Below are 16,325 nucleotides of genomic sequence, written 5' to 3' on the forward strand. Positions count from 1 at the left end.
TTGTAATATAGAAGTTTTTGGTAGAAAATTGATAGCATAATTTTATTTTTTGCGTCTATAGTCATTCAAAATTATTTTTAATTATTTGTTTTAATTTATACAATAAATTTATATATAATTATTGTAGCTGCATATTTAATGGCCTTTGTCATTCGGGATCCCGGGATTGTACTCTCTATTGCACGTCTCACACGCTCCCGACCCGACCAATAATTTCACTTCCATATCTCTCCTTTCAATTCCAAACAGAGCTACCCGAATAAACTGTTCGACGACAAAAATAGAATCCTTTCCTTAGCCAATTCCAAATTTCACCACTCCATTGGCAGTATAAGCTAAAAATAATTTGTTCGAATAAAACGAACGAGAGTAAAAGGAGCGTTTGGTATTCATCGACAACCTATACATTAGGTCGGGAAATATTTATATGGACCGAGGCATTGTGTAAATAAAATCCCTAAAGAATCCACGGGCATCGTCTCAATATAAAGTACAAAATATCATTTTGGGGAAAAGGGTTTGTTGTTGTGTTGTGTTGTAATGGGGACTAGTAGGGGAAAGGGATTGATAGCAATATGCCCTTTTCTTGTTGAATTCGTCACGATGGGCTAACTGGCCTGCTTCATCCTCACCTATCATCCTTCTCTGGTGCCCCGCCAGTATATACGGGTGGGGTTACCATTCCATTATCACCAATAAAAAAAAACATGGGGACTAGTAGCCTCACAGCTAGCATAGACCTTATCAGATGGACGCGGACCTCTTTGAAACCATCGTGGTGAATTCGGCACGACAAGTCAACTGTCATGAGTTCATTCTCACCTACTATTATTTCCTAGTAACGTCAGCGTATACTAACAGCGAAGGCGGGTTGTCATTCCATTTTTATCCCATAAAAAAATATTCCTCTAGTAGAAATTACTTCCAAAATTGTCAACTCAGCGTCACAACGCGCGTCTTCGCGTGTGCTCCATACATTCTCATAACCACACCAGCTGAAGGGGGAAGGGATTGTTAGTAATGCGGACTACCAGTGCCATTGCTAGCAATATACCTTGACAGGTCGACCTCCACATAATCTCCTGAAAATCATTGTGCTGAATTCCAGACCTGCCTTTTTATTCTCACCTATCATCCCTCATTGGTGTCCAGGCAGGGTTACCATTAAAAAAGAACCACAGCAGACAGCATGCGCGTGCGCCTGTGACCCGCAGGAATGGAGCTACGATTTCACACACGTGCCACTGTATAAATAGTCGCCGTGCTATGTGAACGCCATTGACATGTGAACGCGTTTCTCCAGATGCGTAGACTGCGTTAATTATAAACTCGAACAACAAACATAGAACATATTCACTTATCTCTTGATGCTCTACTCGTACACACTCGAATGTGTATCAACTTTTTCTACACAATATAAGCAAGCTTTGTATAAAAGTCGTCTGAACGTATATCTCTGTCTCGCTCGTGTTTCTGAGATCAAGCAACATGGCAACATGTTCTCACTTAACAGTAATTAAAAGGCAACATAGAATAGAATATAAATAATTAAATAATAATAACAGTACTGTTGTCATGTGGTATCTCTTCATCTTCCTCCTTCATTCTCTCCTGTCGTATGTGTATGATTATTATATTGTTTATTATATTATTATTATATTGTATATATATGTTTATTATATTATTATTATATTGAATTTTTTTTTATATTTTTACTTACTTACTTTTTATTTTTTAGTTACTGTATTTATTATTTTCGAAAATGGTGCAACAAAGTGTAAAATAAATAAATAATCATATCATCATAAGTTGGTGAATAATCACATTGATTGCCCACGTCTACTGGAGAAACTTGAATATATTTAAAATTTATATTTATATTGAAGATATTTAAAAATGCAGCTTGCAGAACAAACTTGGGTCGCGAATCAAATCACCAAATATTGTAAAAACCATGCTTGAACTTGATATTCACAATGATAGTCACTCTGTATTCATGGCTAAATTAAAATGTTGATGTACCTCGCCATTACATTATATTTATTTATAATTTAAAATAATTTAATTACAATTTCCATTATTTATATTGTATTACTATTCATATTGTTAATATCTTTATTCATTTAATGATATTTAATAATTTAATTCCATTTTAATGTTTATCAAACACAAGGCATGCTGTGGTTGCCTATAAATGTAAGAACAGTTAGATCTAATCTGCCAATGTATTGTATTGAAATGTTTCGCTGTATCTTATGTTGGTAATCCTATAAATAAATAAATAAATAATAATCTTTATTCAAATAGGCTTCTTTACAAGCTCTTTAACAGTATATATTTTTTTATAATTCTACTGCTGAGTTCGGAATGTTATCTGCTGAGAAAATCCCCACAAAATACGTTACTCTTTGAAATTTATTAATGTACAATACAAGAACTTACATTTGTATGAATACTGTTATTATATATCTAGTATATATAGTATATATAGTATATATATATATATATATATATATAAGTATTGTACATACAATATATAATAAAATTACAGGCTAACTAATGGACAATATCTGAATCCTCTGAAATGGCAATACATAAGGGATTTTTTTTAATGGGTGATAATGGAATGGTAACCCCGCTAATGCTATCGAGGCACCAGTGAGTGATGATAGGTGAGGAAGAAGAGACAGGTCATTTAGTTCATCTTGATGAAAATATACTTGAAATTCAGCACGATGGTTTCCAGGGGGGACCACGTGGATGTCGAACTGGTTAACTATATGGCGTCTGTAAATAAATATTGTACATATTCATCTCATAGCCACTTATCAACACCATTACTTTCTTTTGCATCGAGTAGGTTAATTAAATTGTACATAGACATTTCATCTTTTTTTTCCTTCGGACTGGTCGTACAGACTTGACAGCGACGTTTACTTCTTCTTACATTAATTTCTGCTGTCATTCTCTCCATCACGATCGCTTGCCTCTTACAGTTCTAATTTCTGTTTTTATATATTATTTTGTATATAATATATGTAAATAGATAAAGTTAATTGTTATAGTTATTTCCTCCGAACAACTACAGGTATATTGCTAGCAATGGGGCCCTAGTTTCGATACTACAGACATACATAGTTACAGTTCACATTGTAATATTTAAGTGATTATGCCTATAGGCGATTGGTTCCCACTTTCAATCAAGTGAGCCGTCGGCTTGTTTATATATTTTGAACACAGAAATAGAATTTCTTGCGAAAACGCAACATAATCGGGTTAAGAGTTTATAATAATTAAACCAATATGTAAAACGAAGTCCATCTACACAATGCGTAGGCACACAACAGACGCGTAAACGTTACGTCATCCTATGATGAAGTGAATGATTCACTTATGTTTTTATATTAACAGCCAAATGAATTCGATGATCTTACTACATAATTTTAGAATTGCCGATTACAGTGGATATGAATAATGATTGTGTTTATAGATTATCATTCATGTCACGGTCATTCTGTTCTCGTAATATAGCCTGTGGACTTATGTATGGATGTAGGTTCGTGTGAACAGATGCACAGAAGCACAGTCATTGCCGAAAATACCGTATTTTCGATCCCCGAAAAATCATCTTCGAGAAAGACCTTATTGGATTTTAATAAAGGTTTTTTTTCCAATGGATGATAATGATATGGTAACCCCGCCTGCGCTAACGGTATACGCAGGCGGGGCACCAGTGAGGAATGATAGATGAGGATGAAAAGGCAGGTCAGTTATCCCATCGTGACGAATACATTTGGAATTTAGCACTATGGTTTCCAGGGGGGGACCATGTGGAGGTCGACCTGGTTGAGTATATTGCTAGCAATGAGGCTTTTAATCTCTATTATTAGCAATCCCCCTCCTTAATGTAAGGTTCGATATGGCAGTGAATTTCACTGCCATACCAACACCCTTAAATCAGAACACTGTACCATGTAATCTGAGTGGTACCATGGGAAAAATAGTGTATTTTGTAATGTGGGTGGCGCTGTTCATGTATATAGGCGAAGATTACCAAGTTCCATCAGAGCGGCCATCAGCTTGTTTGCCATTAAGCAAAAAGTGTAACCAAAAAAAAAATAGGTACCTATATATGCTGAATGACTTTAAACAATGATATTCTGATGATCAATCAATTCACAGGACAACTGGCACCAGTATACGCATTTCTTTGGCATTTTGACCCGGGACTATCGGACTACGGGTTCGCGCGGTCAATGACCCACTACTTATTGTTCATTAGGCACGTGACCCGTAATCGTCACGCTATTTGTGCAACTAAACTGTATTTAATTCTTATGCGCTCAAGATTCAGTTTTCTTTGGCCGTAATCGCTAAAGTCTCCACTAATGATGATGACACAACCATTTACTAACCATTTACTGCACAGGTATGTAATAGGAAAAGACATTATAGGAGATATTCTAGGAGACTGTTCGTACTAGAATATGCAGCTTGCTTTACTAAAATGATACAACCCTTAACACATTGGCATAAGGTTCAGTTTATATTTCATCAGTGTTATTGTGGTACCAAGCCTATACTTGTAGGCCTCAATATATGACGCGTGGAATATTTCCTATTTATGTGTATAAAATGTATTTATTTAAATTTTATTGATCAATAAAACTAACAAAAGATGGGCATTATAATATCTCGGCAATAATTATGACAAAAAAAATGTTTTTCATATCATTCCATTTTTATTATTTACTAGCTTTTACCGGCGACATTGTCCGCGTGACCGGGAAATATTCACTGGCTGGGATAAGTAGCCTCCATTAAATATCTATAGCATGAAATCCTATGGGTGTACATCAAATTTAATGGTGGCTGATTAAGCTGTCAAGTCATTAAGAGATAACAAACAAACTGCCTTTCACATAATATTAGAGAGGAGGGGGAAAGGGATTGTTAGTAATGCGGATTATCAGTCCCATTACTAGCAATATACCCTATCAGGTCGACCTCCACGTGGTTCCCCCTGGAAACCATCGTGCTGAATTTCAGGTGTATTCATCACGGTGGACTAACTGACCTGTCCTTTCATCCTCACCTATCATCTCTCACTGGTGCCCCGCCAGCGTATGCCGTTTGCGCAGGCGGGGTTACCATTCCATTAGCATCCATAAAAAAATCATGTTATAAAAATAGTTTCGAAATAAATATTTGTAGCAGGCGAATCGATAGTTCCACCGTATCAAACCCTATCAGTTATGATTAGATAGAGTATCTTTCACATAGACATCAAAATTTCAATGACTTTGGTATTTTTCTGAACGTTTGCGGATAGCATTTAGAGCAGTGTTTCCTCATCTTTTTTTGTGCCATGCCCCACTTGAACATTTTTAAAATTTGTATGCACCCATACATAATTCTTCCCGACAAAGTTTACTTGACGACTCTAATCGCCCAATTGGTATTTTGGTAACGTCAAATGAAATTTTACCTAATAAATATTTACAGCATTTTTTTTTATTTACTTTTTTTTGTTAAATTTGGCACCGATATCTACACGTAGCATTGCATTAAATGGCCCGGAGCAAAAGAGTTAAAATCGCTTCGAGTCCATTTTTTAATTGCCTCCCCCCCCCCCCCTTAACTATCAAATTGCCCACCTGTGGGACGTGGGCCCAACGTTGGGAAACACCAGTTTAGAGCCATCGTCATTTTATCCGCTAATTGTCCATTATACTACACTGACATCCTACATAAACTATCCAACTTTCCTAGACAAGTAGTAAACAAATGTATCGATATAATCGATTCCTTTTTTGAAACCGGATATCGCCATCTCATTCTATTTTTCATGGACTCACTAGCGATAATAATTATATCCATAGATTTTTTGATGGGTAAAAATGAAATAGTGACCCTGTCTGCGCTTTTAGCGCCGGTGTGTAACCAAAACGGCGGGGCACCAGTGAGGGATGACAGATGAGAATGAAGTAGGTCAGTTTAGCCCATCGTGACGAATTCAACAATTATTAACTATAAAGGCTTCCAGGGAGAACCGCGTGGAGATCGACCTGATATACTGCTGTCAATGGGGTATTTGGGCTCTATTATTAGCAATCCTTTTCCCCTTTATCGATAGATTTGTTTGCCACTTCTTTAAGTGGCTAAATTACCTACATCAATCGGTTTCCTATAACGACGCCATTACAATGCATTTGCTTGGGGGGAAAAAGATTGGTAGTAATGGAGTCTTAAATGGCTAGCAAAATATTTTTATCAGGTCGACCTCCACGCAGCTCATCCTGGAAACCGTCACTATAAATTCTTGAGTTAGTCACGATGGACTAAGTAACCTGTTTTCATTCTCACCTACCATCTTTCACTGGTGCTCTGCCAGCATATACTGATAGCGCGGACGGGGTAACCATTCCATCATCACCTAATAAAAAAAACGCATTTGCTTATAATATATGGTCAGACACTCCAGCTTTCTGCGGGCTATAAAAGTCACTGGTTATTTTCTTTGTAAATCATCATTTCACGTTTTATCAATTTTATTTTATTATCTGATCTGATTAAGGCAACAACAGGCTCTTAGCATATATTGTATAATACACACATATAACAAAACATAAATAAAATAAATTATGAATACGATTATATTAAAATTTTAATCTTAACTTTTACACTTTCGCGCTGCATATTTATCGTTTATAAAGGACGGGAGTTAACGCGATCATTTACGTAAACAATAATAATTTAACCTGAATTATTTGGACGTTTAAACACTTATACTTGAAAATTTACCTACTATTTAGGAATCTCCTTTTTTTTTTTTTTTAGTACGTTTGTTCCGTTTGGTACAGGCTAAGGTCGGAGACCATGCTGCCTAGTCTTCAAAGAGATAATTTGTCTGGAATTTTAAGGAATCTCCTGTATTTGTGCCAGAAACCACACTCTCTAGTCAGTTTTTTTTAGTACGTTTGTTCCGTTGTGGAACAGGCTAAGGTCGGAGACCATGCTGCCTAGTCGTCAATATGATAATTTGTCTGGAATTTTACTCTCTGGTCAATAATTATATTTGGATTACAGAGTAATTATTGACAGATGACGTGAGAATTTTGGCGGGATTTTTCCACTTCTTCATGTAGGTAGTGTGATAAACATATACGATGGCAAGTTTTAATTATCTGTCGGATCTGTAGTAATTAGTAACTATCACGTACGCTTTAGAGCTTGTCGTAATGAAAATAATGAATGCTAGATACTATCTGCATCTACGCAATTACTTTTTAAGAGCTCTGTATTACCCTTATGAAATTGCTTGTTTCTTCATCTATGACCATTGTTTCCGTGACGTGAGATTGTTTTATTTTTCTTTTTTTAATTTCTAAACACGACGAGGTGACTGACTGGACTTCATCCTCACTTGTCATCCTTCACTAATACCCCGTCAACATACTAATAGCGCAGGCGGGATTACCAATCCATTTTCATCCATTAAAAAGCTCCTATCGAATTGGGCTGTGCGTTGATTGATACATTAATCAATCTGTCAAACAGGACAAATATTTATAGATCAACTATAATTATTTTTAATTATAATACACAACCCTTTTTCTCCCTTGGGGTTGAAAAAGAGCACTGGTTAGACCTTCAAAATTAATTAGATGTTTCTATGACATTACGTATAATATAATAGAATGTGTAACACAAGAAAGTTTCATAAACTTAAATACTAACTTCATTATATCTATTTCAGGTATCCGAAAAATACAATAAAATCTTTTCGTACAAGAATCGAGGCGTCTGCCTGAATGTCACGCCAGCTGTTGACATTTACTGCAGCTTTATTGTCCATGAACACTAAATATCACACGGCATTCATGGCAACCATTGTTTAGATAATGTTTACAAATATACACCAAATTAGGTACTCCATGGGCCGTTTGATAAGCAAAGTTACGAGCGCGCATGTCTTGGCTGTGAATAGTGCATTTAGTACTCCTATGCCATAGCATGTTTGACCCCGGCATAAAATAGGGCACCTCTTCCTTTCCCGTGGGTGTCGTAAGTCGACTAAGGAAGGCAAAGAAAGGATAGCAGCGTCCTGTTAAAATGTCTTCAAAGCCTTAACTGCTGTGGTCAATCCGCCTACCAGCCATGGCAACTATTGGCAAAAGTCCCCAAGGGGAAGGCTTATGTTCAGCAATGGACAGTTATATTTTTTTTAAAAGATAACCTTAGAAAACTTTAAAATCGTACTATTTTTTTTAGTAGGATTAAAATAGTGTCTCTTCCTGCGGTATCGGTGGAACATCAGTGAAGTACATGGGTACCTCACTGATGTGAGGGGTGTGGGATGGGTATAAATTCAGATCAGTTGGCTCATCATTGCCAATTCACAGGATTTAACCACGATAGTTTCCAGTGTGAGACAGAGTGTGTATCCACAAGGAGGTCGGTTTATCAAATATACCAAATTTGGTAGATTTACAGAAAAAAAAAAAACAACTGCACCAATCACAACAAAATTAATATAGGATCAACAAAGAAAATGACCAGAAAAGGTAAACAATTAAAAATCGCATACAGATTTCAAATATTTACAATCATCTGTCATCATCGAGAAGTGAGACTCAGTAATGATTTGACACTACTTAGAAAGTGTTAGTTTAAACATTAACTATAGAGCCATGTTAACGTACAATAATATATCGGTGTCAGTTATTTCTGGCCAGATTACTTCCTCCCCTTCTGGAGAATTTAGACTTACGGATGTTTCTCGAATAGGTTTATCCTTGTTCTGAACATAAATTACTTATTCCTCTTTTGCTAACAGCATTTAGACTAAGTATAGATTAATTTACATAGATTATATAGATAGAGCATCGAGTCTCAAAAACGGGCCAACTCTGTGTCAGCTAATTGTCAAATTAGCTAATTGTCAAATTAGTTAATTGTCAAATTAGTTTTTTTTATCAATATTCTATATATTGTCTATATATGGACACAATGTATCTTGACGTATTGTTTAATAAAAAAAAAGTTGCAGAAATTATAAGACAAAATAAATATAGAAGTCATAAAGGAATGACTCATAACTATTTATCACGCAAAATTGTATGAAAATGCTGACCCGCTTTTCTCCAAGCATTTGTATGGAGACACTCTATTTATACAATCTACGCTACATATACATATATTCCTATTATTTTTATATACATATATTCCCTTTTACATTATTATTTCACAGTCACGACATTTTTTTTTCTCATCCAAAAAATCTTAATAACTATTTGAAGATCTTAAATTATGACAACTTTCACTTTAACAGTTTTAATTATATCAAGTGCAGATATTTGTTATGGAACTGAATCAGCGGGCTGATTTTTAACGCTATCGAATTGGGATTAAATCGAAATTGCATTGAATAATCTTCAATTGAGTTTTATATTAAGTATATTTGACATCGATTTGTATTTTTTTCACAACTTGTATTTTATCTGTATTTCTTTTTTTTTTGTTTATTATTATTATTTTCAATGGAATTTCGCGGCTCACTTTTGGCCACAACAGAATATCAGTGTTTTGCTCTTTTTAAGGCAAAGCAATAAACTGAGTTGTGACCATTTTGTGTTACTGTGGCACACGCATGAAGGGAAAAAATTGTTACTTATTTAATGCAATTTGTTTTAATTTTTTTAATTTCTTTCTTTTTTTGATCTTTTATTATCTTTTTTCACTGTGCATTTATGTCTATTGTCGTTTGTATGCTGTAAGTAATGAAAATAAATTATCTATCTATCAATTTGTAGTGACTTTCATTCGTTTCATCTGACCCCATTCCAAATTTAAAATTATTAAAAAATAATATCTATTTAATGGAAAAAAAAATCTAAGCAATACCTTACAGTGAAATAATATGACAGTATTTGTATTTATATACGATACGATTGCAATTGTGACATAATTAATAGGTATCGAATAAACAAGGAAGTAAACCCTAACAATCGCTTTCCTAAATATTTTGACCTAGTATCATTCACACAAAATTTTAAGAATTTTAAGTTCCAAGTAAAAAATACTATTTAAAAAAACCATCTCCGCCGTAGTACCTATCTAATACAGTCTTTATATAAGTCTATATATGTATATCCATATATATGTGTATGTATTATTCATTAGCAACTATATGTGTAGATTTAAGTATTTTATTATTATTACATGTAAGTATAATTTTATTTATACTATTTATAGTGCGTTTAAATTTATCTTTAGCCTTTTTACTCCTTTTTTACTCTTATTTTTCTGTTACGCCTTCACCAGACACAATTTTAATTATTCCTCCAACCTATGGTTGCCTTAGCGATAGGACCGTCCAGTGTTGCCTCTTTTTCTTACTTTTATATATTTAAGTTTATAATTTAATAATAATAATAATAATATAATTTAATAATAACAATAATTAATAATAAATTTAAAAATAATATAATTTAATTGCGTACATATTGTTAATCTTTATAATCGATATCATTCTTTGAAGGTAACAATAAAGAGTTTTTATTTATTCATTAAAAAAAAAATACAGTTTGTATTTTTATTTAGGCAAGTGGCAAGCGAGTCCGTCAATGGAATCGTCACAAATCCATGAGATACAACAGATAAGATTGTGGAGATAAGACAGCAACGTCCGATATCTGATTCCAAGTCATCGATGAATTCGTTGCCAGTTGCCACATATCTAACTTTTTTACCTTAGAGAAGTCACTTATAAACCTACGTACAAACAGAAAGCTCACTAAAGCTACAAACATTCCCGGAATTAAGCTACAAAGCGGAATCATATTGCTTAACTAAACTTGGCCATTTGCGGTGAGAGGCGATCGTCGAATAGAGACGTGCAATTTCAGTTTTACACTGTTATTTGGCACAATGCTCTTTCAATAGACACTAGACTAGAATATATGAACACACCGCAATATCTATTACCTTCGGGAAATTTCATATCTCGTGTGGAACGGTATTCATGATTATTACATTCAAGTGTGCGGTATTTTGTTGCTACAGACCTGTTACCAGTGACTCTATAGCACAGACGTAAATGCGATGTTGGGACAGATTTTTTTTATACAACTTAGAATGGCAAACAAGCTAATGGCCCACCTGATGGAAAGTGGCAACCGTCGCCTATAGACATGAGCGATACCATTGACACAACACAGTATACTGTTTCGCCCATGATACTCCCCATGCGTTGCCATTCCTGAGGACTCAGGTATTATTCCTCTGTACCCAGTAAATTCACGCCATATCCCACCCTTCAAACTGAAACACAGCCATGCAAACACAACTGCTTCACGGTTGACACATGAATGGGACAGAGGTACCCAAGCAAACGACTTTTGTACAAAGTCTCCCTATTTATAAATAGTATATATTAATTTATGAGTGTGTTACGAGTAGTTTTTTTTTTTTTAATCTTTTTTATTTCGAGGCTTTTATCCTATAAGGATATGTCAGCCTCATCATACCCTAATTTTAAAAAATACCTCACATACTTAAAATATGAATATATAAATAAATAATACATAAAATCTTAGTAGTATATTTTGATAAAGGGAATTATTGATACAAAAATATAGTAATTAAAGATTTTGCCATTCCGGAATGTGGTTTTGCGAGTATATTTGAAAATAAACCAATCTCCTGTCTATTGAGACTATATTTCTGTATCAATACTTGTATTTTGTATTTCGTACATTCGAATATCATATGCTGAACATCATGCAATGTGTTACAAATATTACAATTCGGATTATTAAATTTTTTCATAATAAAAGCGAATTTTGCATTTGCGTAATGTCCTGAGCGTAATCTAAGAGTTGTAACAACGAATTATTACGAGTAGTTAGAGCAGACAAATAACAACAAACACGCACAAAAAGAGATAACAGTATACTAAAAAGGCAAGTACATAAAAAAGTAATTAAGATTTTTGTCGTGTAGGTATGTGTCACAGTGACACAAAATGTCCACAACTCAGTTTAGTGCTTTGCACTCAAAAGGGCAAAACACTGAGTTTCTGTTCAGGCCAAATGACAACTGTGAAATTCCCTGACAAAATAAAAACACACGTCCATTATATACTAGAGGAAAAAATTAAGGGATCAAAAAAAAAATGCCAAATTTTAAAAATGGTCGTACTGGAATTTAAAAAAAAAGGATTTTAAAGCTCAAAGTTTCTAGTTTTGAGTTCTTATGATAAAAAAATTTTTTAAGCAACGTGCTCTGCTCAATCCTAATGAATACCGAAACAAAATTTTTTCAAGAGATCTACAGACTCGCATTTACAACATGCATCATCATACATCAACATAAGCCTCCCCCGTGGAAAGGGTTTTGCCAGTAGTTACAACGCTTGGCAGGCGGATGGGCAACCGCAGTTAGGCTTTAGAGATGTTTTAAAAGGGCCGCTGCTGCCCATTCCTTGCTCTCCCGGCAGGGAATGGGCGGTTAGTCGCCGCTTACGACACCTACGGGAAAGGAAGGTAGTGGTCTGTTCTATGTCGGACTCAATATACTCTGTTATGTCCATGGTACTGCTCATGTCTATAGGCGACGGTTACCACTTTCCATCAGGTGGGCCGTCAGCTTGTTTGCCATTCTAAGTTGTATAAAAAAAACCACACGGCGATTTTATAACATTAATACTTACTACTTAAAATTGATTAAATTTCTAAAGTTTATTAACAGAAAAAAATACCTTGTGATGTCAGTGTTTTTTTTCAAACAAGAGCCTCTATTCAATTCAATGATAACAGGGTAATTAAAACAGTCATTACAAACAATAAGGTATAAGGAAAAGTCATGAAAGACACCTCAGTATTATGTGATGACATCAGACTTGATCAGTATGTTGACAATGGGACTCAGTGAGTGGTGTTGCCATTATAAATTCTATTGTTTATATGCTATTCATAGGTTTATCCACTTTATCCACCCGAGAATTGTCTGATGCCCACTCCGGGTTAAATGGATGATAATGGAATGGTAAACCCCACCTACACTATCTGTATATGCTGATGGGATACCAGTGAGGGATGATGAGCGAGAGATGATTAGTGAGAGATGATGATGAATGAGAGATGATGAGTGAGATAGGCAAGCAAATCAGATGGCCTATCATGATGAATCCAATAGGAATTAACCACAATGGTTTTCAAGGGGAACTGCTTGGAAGTTGATCTAATTGTATATCTATCTAACAATGTGGAAATTTTTTTTTATGGATTTGCCCCATTCTTGGGTTCCCTTCTCTTTTACAACATGTCAAACAAGCTGACAGCCCAGTTGAGAGAGTGCTATCAACTATCCATAACAAAAACATATCCGAGAGTACACTATATGCCTTTTTAAGGAGTCAGGTCTCCGTGGAAAATAATTTTAAATATATCAATTCTTTGCACATTATACAATGGTGCATTTGGCAGGCCATTAAAGCCATAAAAAGATATTATTAAAATATAATTTTGGGATATGATAAAATATTTGATCTTAAGAAAAAATAAAGTATCAGATCTATTTATAGCAATATCATGGATAGTTTTAAATTTTTTTTATGGATTTTGTCAATTTGTATAAATTCTTGTTTTGATTTCTACAAGTTCTCTTTTTTTTTTTTTATACAACTTAGAATGGCAAACAAGCTGACAGTCCACCTGATGGAAAGTGGTAACCTTCGCCTATAGAGATGAGCAGTACAATGGACATAACAGAGTATACTGTTTCACCCATGATACCCCCATTGTCATTCCATTCCTGAATTCCATTGTATTGCCATTCCTGAGGACTCAAGATGTTATTCCTCTGTACCCTGTAAATTCACTGCCATATCCCACCCTTCAAACCGAAACACAGCCATGCAGAAACAACTGCTTCACAGTTGAAACACGAATGGAACCAAGGCAAACAACTTTTGTACAAAGTCTCCCTATGTTACTTCTTTTATGCATTTTCATTTTTTTTTTATATGTATTCTTTATTTCTTTTTTTTTGCATAGGTATACTTCGTACAAGTTCTCTTATTAAAATCATCAAGTTTAATTTAAGCTATCAACTTTGCTTAAATATATGCTATGTACAAATATCATCTAATGTAATTTTATTATTTTAAATATAAAAATCATGTTATACATACAAATACAGGTGATATAATTTTTACATTTTTTCAATATGAAACTGATATAATAATAATGAATGAAATTTCAATTTGTTTTATCATTTTTCTTTTGTTTTTATGATTTAAATTTGACATTTTATTTTATTGCTCTATTAATGTTAACATTTTTATTTATTGATTTTGTAATTTAATTATTTTGTAAATTGTAATTATTTATGTGTAATTTACATAATAACTGGTTGTAATGTTTAGAAGTTTCTAGATCCTCTGTAAGCTATAGATATTATAGTATAAGAATAAAATAAATAAATAATACAACTCAAGTTTGTTTTAAACTTGTTTAAGTTATTTCAAAACTGGTATATGGTGTGTAAGATTAGTAAAGAATTGTAATGAATAATTAATTAAATTATGCATTAAAATTTTTTACACTATACTTACATGTATACAAATAAAAATCAAAATCCTTATGGTCAGAGGGTAACCATAAAAGCAGTTCAAACTTCATCCAAGTAACATTATACGTGACTTATTAAATGAATAGGAATTATAATGTGTGTGCCTAATTCAGTATACTTTATAACTTGTGGCTTTGGCAATGAGTTGGTTTACCTAAGAAGTAATATACTTATTGACCACCTAAGTACCATCTGTTCCATTCAGAATCTTTTGAGCTTTGCAGAAACTATTTACACAGGTGAAAATAACAAGGCCTGGTTTAGTTTTTGATCATTTGTGGATTTATACTCAAACATATGAGTAATAACAGGTAATATTACGTTTAACTTTACATACTATTTTTTAATAATTGAACAAATTTTACGTATTTGTTGACGTATGTAGTACGTATCGACTGTAATTATCAATTATGTAGAAGTTAAGAAAAAACAATAAGTAGGTATAATTAATTGTGCGGCTTACCTCAGGTGGAGATTCTCGACAAAGTTGTCCGTTGTCAAATTGTCCAACAGGACAAAGTCGGACACACCGACTTCTGGCTGTGTAGCCATTTTTATTACGCCACTTTACAATATACAGTCACAACAATACAAAATATTCACATACAATTTATTTAAAATAATTTACGTGTTTGTTAACTGTTGTCAATAAACCGTTTTTTAAGGCAACTGAGAAACGACTTCACTAATGCAACATTTTATTCAAACTGACAGTTTCTGACAGTTTTTTTAAATTCTAATCCTAATGCTGGCTACACTGAACCTACAATACTTGCCAATAAACAAATTAAATAAATAGGCTGTATATATATATTCAGCAGCTTGAATCAAGCACACATCTATTGCTGCTGGTTCCTATCTTAAATTATAAAATATACTTTATATTTGATTATATTAAATTTATGAGTAAATCAGACATAGATCTCTTTATCTTAAAAATAGAGATAAATGATAAAAAACGGCTTGCCTGGATATGATTCAAGTCCCTTAATTAGTCTACATAGACTTTTTTATGTATTAATACTTACATACGGCTATCATAAGATTAACCATCATCATCATCATTTCAGCCTAAATCTGTCCACTGCTAGACATAGGCCTCTCTCATAGACAGCCATAAGAAACAGTTATGAACCACCTGCATCCATTGCCTCCATGCAATGCATTTTAGATCGTTACTTCATATAGTGGGGAGGTCGTTCTACTCTTTTTTTTTTTTTTACAACACAGGGGGCAAACGAGCATGCGGCTCACCTGATGGTAAGTGACTACCGCCGCCCATTTTCACCCACAACACCAGCGGCATTGCAGGTGTGCTGCCGGCCTTTTAAAAAGGAATATACTCTTTTCTTGAAGGTTATATTGTCGTATCGGTTCGGAAATACTGCTGCTGGAAGTTGATTCCAAAGAATGGTTGTGCGTGGAAGAAAGTGCCTTGAAAAACGCACGGTGGAAGACCGTCACTCGTCCAGATGATTGCGTTTGCCCGTACAGGGTCGCCACTTAAGAACCTTTCTTCCCTATCGGTTGTTGGTTCTTTGAGCTACGTGACAGCCCATTGGCACATCAACATATTTATCCTTCGGGCTATATCGGTTTCTTTGATTCTTTTACGGTGATTAAGATTAATTAGATACTTAAAATATTTACATTACTATGACTCACTGAATTAAAATTTAAAAATATAT

At 34.2% G+C, this 16,325-nt stretch overlaps 1 protein-coding gene across 2 annotated transcripts in view; it reads right to left on the reverse strand.

Annotated features, from left to right (window-relative positions):
* The window catches only part of LOC113519922 (unconventional myosin ID), a 295,622-nt gene extending 280,271 nt beyond the window's left edge, over positions 1 to 15,351 (reverse strand). For both annotated transcript variants that reach the window (XR_008253718.1, XM_052902261.1), the window contains exon 1: positions 15,101 to 15,351. Coding sequence is in view for 1 of the 2 variants with exons in the window: in XM_052902261.1 (XP_052758221.1) it covers positions 15,101 to 15,189 (89 nt within the window). In the remaining variant the exon portion in view is untranslated. The remainder of the gene's footprint in view (positions 1 to 15,100) is intronic.
* Positions 15,352 to 16,325: the final 974 nt, after the last annotated feature.

The sequence above is a fragment of the Galleria mellonella genome, unplaced genomic scaffold, assembly GCF_026898425.1.
Source record: "Galleria mellonella isolate WM207_F2 unplaced genomic scaffold, CSIRO_AGI_GalMel_v1 utg89, whole genome shotgun sequence".
NCBI classification, from domain to species: Eukaryota; Metazoa; Arthropoda; class Insecta; order Lepidoptera; family Pyralidae; genus Galleria; species Galleria mellonella.